General features: G+C 42.7%; 1 protein-coding gene across 4 annotated transcripts in view; it reads left to right on the top strand.

Annotated features, from left to right (window-relative positions):
• Positions 1-8,827, top strand: part of CUNH7orf31 (chromosome unknown C7orf31 homolog) — a 56,455-nt gene that overhangs the window by 12,190 nt on the left and 35,438 nt on the right. For 2 of the 4 annotated variants that reach the window (XM_019508606.1, XM_019508605.1), the window contains exons 3-4: positions 5,423-5,599; positions 8,165-8,236. In XM_019508606.1, the coding sequence (XP_019364151.1) occupies positions 5,423-5,599; positions 8,165-8,236 (249 nt within the window). Of the gene's footprint in view, positions 1-5,422; positions 5,600-8,164; positions 8,237-8,827 lie in introns of those variants that run through there. The other 2 variants (XM_019508607.1, XM_019508608.1) reach the window with 2 other exon arrangements.

Here is an 8,827-nt window from a genome sequence, read left to right as displayed (position 1 = left end):
CATTCATCACAGAGGTCTTTCGGGACACTGAAGAGGAGGCAGTCCATAGAAGCAGTATGTGTGGTCCAGCCTCTGAGGTGCTGGCTTTGAGCACTACAGTGCTGCTCTGTTCCTGGGTCTACCAACACAAAGCCAAAGTTTCCTGGCTAAGAGGATCTTGCCCTTCTGCTCAGGGTCAGACTGATTGCCATATCTGAGGTCAGGAAGGAATTTTACCCTATGGTTAGATTGCTATGGACTGGGGGGCGGGGGGGTGGAAGGGGAGGATTGCTTTCCTCTGTAGCAGGGGTGGATTATGGGACGGCGGTGCCCCTGGCAATCAAGGCATCCCTTGAGGAGCCAGGGGCAGCACAGGCCAGGTGGGCAGCCTGGGTAGGGCCATGCTGGCCAGGTGGGGGTGTCTGTGCAAGTGGTGGCTGCTTCCTGGGGCCCCTGCTGTCTGCAGTCCTGGGAGCAGGTGGCCACAGTTTTACTTTTTAGTAGGAAATTAAACCGCTTCCAGCTACATGTGTAAAGCAGCCAGGCAGTTTTATATTCCTTTCATTAAGATGGGGTGGATTATAGGGCAATGGTGCCCCTAGTAATCATGGTACGCCATGGGGTGCCCAGGGGTAGTACAGGCTAGGCGGGCAGCTTGGGCAGGGCCCTGCTGGGTGGGGTGGGAGTGTCTGTGCAGGCACTGGCCACTTCCTGGGACACCAGCATAGCCTGGGAGTGAGGGGCTCAGATAGGTAGGACTCCTGGGGCATCCTGGCAGAAATGGCAAGGGGCCCAATCCTTTTTTTCGGTGGAGCCTGACTGCCAACACGCGCAGCCGAGCGGTGAGCTGCTGGTGGGCCAGGCAGCCCCTGAGCTGGAAGAGGGGGGGAGGAGGGGGAACATGTCCTTACCCGACATAGCAGCAATTTAAAAATATGTGTTAAAAAGTAATTAAATTAGTGAAATGACACTTATTAAATGAATGAAATCACAACAGTTTTGGTGAACTTTACATGTCGGCGATCCCCAGTCTATAGCAGGGATTAGAGGTTTACCAGTGCCTCCTGCTGTAATTCAGTACCAGTGATCAATGGGGTGGATTGTTATGCAGCTTCCGTGCAGTAATTTACTGTGAATAGCACATTTGAGATTTATTTGGTTTAAGAGCTGTCACTTGTACACAGTGACGGAATAAATTGAAACACACTGTGTCAAGTCTGGGGATATAAAATAAACCATTTAGTTTAGTGAGGACTAAACTGACGTCACATGTAGAAGTGCCCTCAGAGTCCCCTGAAATGATAGAATCATGGAAGTTAGAAATGGAAACTACCTCTTAGACTAAGATTATCCGGCTAGTAGCCCGAGGGACACAAGGATTTAAGTTGTGGCCCTGGACTCTCATCCAGCCACTACTCCCCCCTCATTGCTCCTGCTGCAACAGCATCTGGAGTCTCTGGGCTTTCTCTCCTCTTCCAGCTGCCATTTACGGCTTTTGCCACAGGGGGTGGGTCAGTGTGGCACGGTATAATGGGGGCGATCGGGACCATGCAGGGAGGGAAGAGAGGAGAGCACACCTGGATAGGGCAGTGGGAAGGGAGTACTCATGAGGACATGTGTTGCAGCAGGAGAACAAGGGAATTGTGCCCATATGGTCCAGTAGCAGGGGAAAGGGGAGAATGGTGGTGCAGTAGTTGGGGGTGCCTGTGCAGGTATATGGAGCACTGGAGTGAAGCATCCATGCAGCAAGCAGCCCAGTGGCCCACAGCTCACCTGATGTGGTCTGTACAGCGTGTGGTCCCCACTGGTGTGGCTCCCAGAGCTTTAGAAGTTGGACAGCCCTGTGTTAGGCTATTCAGTACGTTTCCTTGCCAGTACAAGATTGTTCCCTACAGTAAATTTTTTAACAGTTTGTCCAGTCTGGTTTTTAATTTGATATTTTCTGTGCGAAGACAGTGTTTTGTTCATGTCCTTGAAAATTATAATTCTACTGGATTGATATTGACCATAACTATCTCTTTGTGAGGACGACCATAAACGTTAGAAGCTTAACAAAGCCTTGTTTGGTCAGAATGGGTGATTACCTTTGTGTGCAATGTTGGCCTTTTCTGTCTAAGGCAAAGGGGTTGTTCTGCAATTTCGTAACCTGCAGATAGAAGTCAATATGAATGATTTATTAGTATTTCCTCTGGGTTCAGTTTAATGAATACTGACAAGCATACAGAATGATTTGATGTCTGGCTGCTAACCTTCAGGGGGAAAAAAGCCATAAATTGAACTTTTTAAAAAATTAGATGCTAAAAGTTTATATAGTTATTTTAATATAGCAGAGGAGGAAGATATGCCTCATCACTCATCAGCCCCCACAGGATTATTCTAGTTTGTCCTGCTAGATAAACAAATTGCCTCATCATATCAAGACACAGCGTCATGAAGAAATGGCATAGTATTGTAGCATGATGATGCCATCTCCCAAGCTTGGGGTCAGCACCCTGAGGTGTCTCATAATTGAACAAGAGGATTCTTCCAGAGATTTTTATATCCCTTGAAAAAAAAACAAACTATAAATAACCTGCGACTCTCTGATCAGAATTATTATAGCTGTTTTACAGATAGATAAATGGAGATACATCAAGATGAAGTGAAAGGCCTAAATTCAAATAATAATGAGCCTACTCTGGCTCTTTTTCACACTAAAGTCCTGCGAAGTTATTCCTGATCTGTGTTAGCATAAGGTAACATCTGCTCTACAAGTGGAGGGTGTGCAGTGTTCTGAGTGTGAGTTTGGACATCAAACTGTTCTGCATGCTTGTGGTGTCAGTGTTCCTTAAACTGAACCAAAAGGAAATGCTAATCAATCATTCATGTTGACTTCTGCTGGTGAGATTATACAAGCAAAACTGACCTTCAGTCCCCATAAGCAAAATAAGTAAAATCATGTAAGTCACCCTTACTGTAAAGAAGTTCTTCCTTGCGTCCAACCTAAAGTCATCCTCTAACAGTTATGGCCACTGCTCCTTGTCTTCCCCTGGGTTGCCCCAGTGAACAGTTTTTCTCCCAGCTCCCAATATTCACCCCTTGCATATATGTAGACAGCCACCAAGTCCCCCCTCACTCTTCTCTTCCTCAGGTTGAACAGTCCCAGATCCAGATTAGTCTACCAGTCCCAGATTAGTCTTTCTTCATAAAGTTTGTCCTCCAGGCCCCTAATCATTCTTGTGGCCCTTCTCTGGACCTTTTCAAGATTCTCCACATCTTTTTTGAAGTATGGCACCCAGAACTGGACACAGTACTCCAGCTGGGGTCTCACCAGCTCTGAGTAGAAAGGAAGTATCACTTCTGTAGTCCTGCTTGCAACACATCAGGTAATGCACCCCAGTATGCTATTAGCTCTGACTACAGCATCGCATTGGCTGCTCATGTTCATCCTGTGATCAACCATAACCCTGAGGTCCCTTTCAGACATTGTGCTGGCCAGGACATCTCCTCCTAATCTGTATTCATGTCACTGGTTACTTCTCCCCAGGTGAAGCACTCTGCATTTATCCTTATTGAATCTCCCACCTTTCCAACTAGTCCAGGTCATCTTGGATCTACATCCTATCCCTTACCATGACTGCTTTCCCCCATAACTTAGTATTGTCTGTAAACTTAGACAGCATGCTTTCCACATCCTCATCTAAATCGTTAATAAAGATGTTGAACAGCACAAGGCCAAGAATTAAACGCTGCAGGCCACCTCCCACCGGGATGATACAGACCCATCTACTAACACTCTGTGGGTTTGATCTCTTAGCCAACTCCCAACCCACCTGACCATGGACTCTGCCAACCCACAATCCCCCAGGTTTTTTTTATAAAAGAGTCTTCGGCAGGTAGATGCTAGGACTTGTACAAACCTGGTATTTTTGCTTCTAGTGAATTGATAGTTCTGTGATGTATGTGGTATAACAATCCATGCACCGGTCCACTTAATGCAGTTGTTAGAGGAATTCAATTTAAAATTTGGAATGTATGTTAAAGCAGCACAGATTAACCCAGTGGAGCAGCCAGAATGGTATATACCAATGCTCTCAAACTACTAGTTCTGAAGTGAACTTTAAATTGTGTTGTTTCTCTTACTGGTGACTTTAGAGGTTAGGTTTGTGTGCCTAGGAACTGTCTTATATAAGATGCATGATACATGGAAGGGTAGGGGTGTGGAAGTAAGAATAAAAATGCCTAGACAGGTTGGCTTATAGATCTCTCTATGCTTCCAAGAGATGGAGACCATACAGCCATGAGATGCTTGCTTGGTCTCTCTGTCTGGGTGCTCTGTGCTCAGCCCAGAGTCTCCAGTGCTCAATTAACTGAGACCATGGGCTGGAAGAAGTGTGCTCCCCCTTCCCTCCATGGTCTCTCTGCAATTATGCGCACAGAGAGTTGTTAGCCTGGAGCCAGGGGAAGCGGGGGGCACATGTGGGGACCCCATTAGAGATTTGGAGGGTGGGAAGTGGTTGAGAGCTATGTATCCTGGGATGCTGCAGGAATCAAAGGCATTTTGTTTTCCCACACCATTCATACAATCCCCTGAAATCTAGGCAAAACAAATCAAAGGTAAACCTCAGCTGGCATGGCATAACTTTGAAATGTTTAGAGGGAATGTTTGGCAGCTTAGCACCCTTTAATGACTGCTCTTGTTTTAATAACCTTTATGTTGGTTTTAAGGTAACCTGTGCCAAGACCCTAAGGTGCCACCCTCTCCTACCTTCTGCCTGTGATCAGTCTACTTATGCCAGCAAAAGTTTGCACTATAAACCTGACTGAAGTTGAGGGAAGAATCAGACCTTTTGCATCAACGACAGGTCTTGGGGATAGAATAGCCCTGGATCCTCAGATAAAATCCCTGGATCCTCCCTTTCCAGCTAGACCTTACTGCCTCTGTCTTAACATAAACTAAATGAGAGCACAGCAGCATAACCTATGGTTTTTGAGTTTGGGAGCAATCTTGAGGCTTCTCCTTCCAGGGCCAGTACTTACCAGTTTTGCTCACTGCCTCAGTTTTAAAAGTAATTTTTATTGGTGTGCTCAATGAAGAGAAGAGAAAACCATGAATTGGGGAAACTAAATCATGGTCCAATTTTGTATATCAGCTAGAGGACAACATATTCATCTCTGCTCTAATAACAGAGAGTATGCAAGCGCAGTTAAACAAGTAGCATATTTTGATCTATATTCAACTTCTTTTTTCCTCCAGTTGATTAAAGCATGCTTGATTTGATTCTGCTGCTGTTGAAATCAATGAACAAACTCCCATTGATTTGTTTATGATCAGTCAAAATGGAGTAACCTACCACCAATAAAATAAAATAAAAATTTCCATTGTAAGATATCTGTGAAGATATTCAAGTAGCTGTAATTGTTGCTGTGATTTAAGAATGGGTTGTGGATTTTTATGTTTCAGGTATGAGAAGTTCAGGAATGAATTTCAATGGTGCAGGCTTCCCTGGGGAGCAGAAAGAGAACATGGAGAAATTGTACCAGTTTCATTGCCAGAAGATCACAGGCTAAAGAATGAACCTTCTTGTATGTTTACAAAAGGACATCAACAGTATGGGTATAGTGGGGATCTCTGGCCAAGGTCAGTTGGTGATATGCATTAAATGTTGGAATTTTAAAGCATTGTTTTACCCAATATTGGCTAATAGAATACAGCATGTTTGGACAATTGGAGATCAAACCAGGCTGAACTTGAATAAAATAAATCTCATGCTGGTGCTGGACAGGGTTTGATATATTCTTTGTAAATTTTTTCAGACCCATATATTTTAGAACATCTGTATTGATGTTTTCTGTAAATATTTTTGACATGATGTGGAGTTACAGTGAATGGTTCAAGTACTGCAGTTCAAAACTCTGTGGTTATAACCAGTTGCTGTTAGAATGTGTGTCACATTTTTCAATTTTTATAACATCTCAATAGAAAATTTATGAAGAAAAGCAGATTTTTTTTCAGCACTTACCTGTATTACTTATTGCTGACTCTTAAACATTCTGAGTGGATCTCTCTCATCCAATTTACATAAACTGGAATATAAGGAAATTTTAAGTCATCGGAATAGGGATTGGCAGAGTTGGTATTATGTGAAAAAAAACTAAAGTAATGCTAATCTTTCACCAGCAAATGCCAGTATGTATTAAAAATACTGGAAAGGCCCCTGTTCAGAAGTGCACTATATATTTACAACTGTTTATCAGCTTGGTGCCGTGCAATACAGTCTTCAGTTAAAGATGCTCAGTTGTGCATTGACCTAAAAGTGATTGTAGATGCAGGGAGCAGCAATATTTTTGCCTTCCAAGTATCGTATTAATGCTGATGCACTGGACTAAAGTCTATCTGGATTCCAAATACAATGCTTTATTGGTACTTACCCTTATCTTACCAGTTATCTAAAGTTGCATTATTGTAACTATAATCTTTTAGAAGTAAATACAGCAAAAATTGAAAGCCTCTAGGTTGGCATGTTTTTACTGTTAACTTGAAGAGATCATTCACATCACAGATGTATTTAGTATATGGTGTCCTCAGTGAGAGCCACATTTGAGGCCCTTGTGCCTCTGAACAATAACTGGAACTTGGAGTTTTCAGAGATGACTTGTAGGATGTCATGTGGGATGACAGTGCAAATATCTACATTCCATAAAGTTTTCACTGTGAGGTAGTTTATTGGATGGCATTGAACCTCCAGTACTGTGGGGCTGACCTGCAGGGCTCCCCCATGTGTCTGGGAAATTTTGGGGCAGAGGAGTGGTAGCAGTGTTAATTCCTTCCAGAGACATGGCAATTGACACTGCCACTGCTTCCCCACTGCCAGATTTTTCTGACCTGTGAGGATCTCTACAGTCCAGATGATGCAGCTCCATGCTTCCTCAGTCCATTTACTCCATGGCTGGATCTGATGCTTGGGGTCAGGTCAGTGCATGGAGTCATAGTGTAGCCAGGTCCAGCGTGCAGGTTCACTCCAGATCGCACCCATGGACTGAACCCTACACTCTGCCCGGTTGCTGGATCTGGCTTGAAGACCAATCCCTCATGGGGGATCCAGCTCGTGGGGCCAGAGAGGTTTAGCACCCTTGGCTTTGTCTAAGGAGACGTGTATCTTGGCCTCCCTTAGGGATAAAAGGTGTCACCAGAGGAATATAAGGAAGCAGGCATGGTATCAGCACTGGCTCAAAAATGAAAAGAGGCAAGACAGTTAACTAGCTTTTAGACAGTGTATGCAAACAGTTGGCTAAATGCCATTGTCAGACTACTACAGAACCTTCACATATCCTAAAAGCTACCTTGAGCCAAGCAGAATATACAAACATGTGCCTTATCACCCTGAACCAAGATCTTTCTCTCTCTTCTTCTGGTCCATGTCTCCACTATTACCATGCAGTTATAGCTGCACGTTTCTGATACTGAAAAATTTTCTAACTAATGTCTGATAAGCATAGCCTCTTCAGGCAGAGGTCAGGAACTGTGAGACTGTTCCTTATTCCAGAGATAAAGTTACCAGTTAAAACAAGTTATTTCACCTCTATTTTCTTCAGTTTTGTGGTCCCTCTCACTCTCCCTTTCCCTGCCTTCCCCTGTCTTAGCTGCTGATAACCAAGCAACATATATCTCTTCCATCAGGTAAGGTGGGAGACAGATAAGATGGTGTTTTCACACTCAAAGGTGAGGCTTCTGTTCAGTGATAAGAACCACTGAAGAAAATAGCATCCTTCAACCCAATAAGGGTCTGATCCTCCCTGCCTCTTGATATCAGAAGGAAGCTGAGGGGGTTCAGTATTGTAGGAAATATTCACCCACTAATAGGATCATGCTACAAGTGCTTCATCCTGTCTCTGTTGAAGTCATTTCTAGAGTTTCCTTTGACTTTTAGTGGTTTGAATCAGAGATTCTGAGCATGCATAGTTCCTACTGATTTTAGTGTGAGATATTCTGCAATTCAGAAAATCATTTTGATATTTATTAGATAATTTTGTTCATAAGTATCTGCTTACTGCTTGACAGTAAAATATCTCCATTTCTTGTAGCTATTATTTTTTGTGATAAGAGCTACTTTTTCATGCAAAAAATACTCGGTATGTGTTTCCTAATTTTTTACAACCATCTTGAAATATGCGTGCTTGTGGTTTTCTTTCCCATTTTTTACAGAGGTCTTCCCATTGAGCAGAGTTATGATACAACCCAGTTGAAAAAGAGTGACATCTTCATGAATGATGATCTGTAAGTTCTGATTTATTTTGTGCATATCTTGTGAATAATGACAAGCTGAATAGCTCTTCTGCCTTTAAAGATATTAAGGACAGATGTTAAGGGCAAAATACAAATAGATGCCTTGTATAAAATGCTCTTGTCCAGGAACTAAAGAAGCAAAGAGAATATGAAAGGAAGCTCAAAATGTGGCATTAATGTCCCACTCAGTTTATTATCTCTTGACCCATGGACTTAAGTTGGTTTTACAGATTTATCAGTGTATCACAACTTGCGACATTCAAATGTATTCTCTTATCTCTTGGCCGGAGTCCAGATTTAATAAATAGCATTAAAGTAATTCTGATATCAAGTATGCATCCGATAAATGTTTTCTATCGTATTTTTAGGTAAATGTTGTTTACTTCATTATTTCTATTTAAGAGTAAGTAGCTAGTTGTACTGAACTTGGATAGTATTTAATTAAAAGCTGCAATACACAGTTTTACCACAAGATGGCACCAATAAAGCATTACAACTTGTAGTTCAAAAATAAAGTTTGAGGTTAATGTAACATTAAAGTTTAGGTATCCAAGTTGTAGCTGTATTGGTCTAGAGGCAAAA

The sequence above is a fragment of the Gavialis gangeticus genome, unplaced genomic scaffold (assembly GCF_001723915.1).
Source record: "Gavialis gangeticus isolate Ggan-Ray unplaced genomic scaffold, GavGan_comp1, whole genome shotgun sequence".
NCBI lineage: Eukaryota > Metazoa > Chordata > Crocodylia > Gavialidae > Gavialis > Gavialis gangeticus.
Note: the sequence above shows the minus strand (reverse complement) of the source record. Positions and strands in the feature narration are given on the sequence as shown.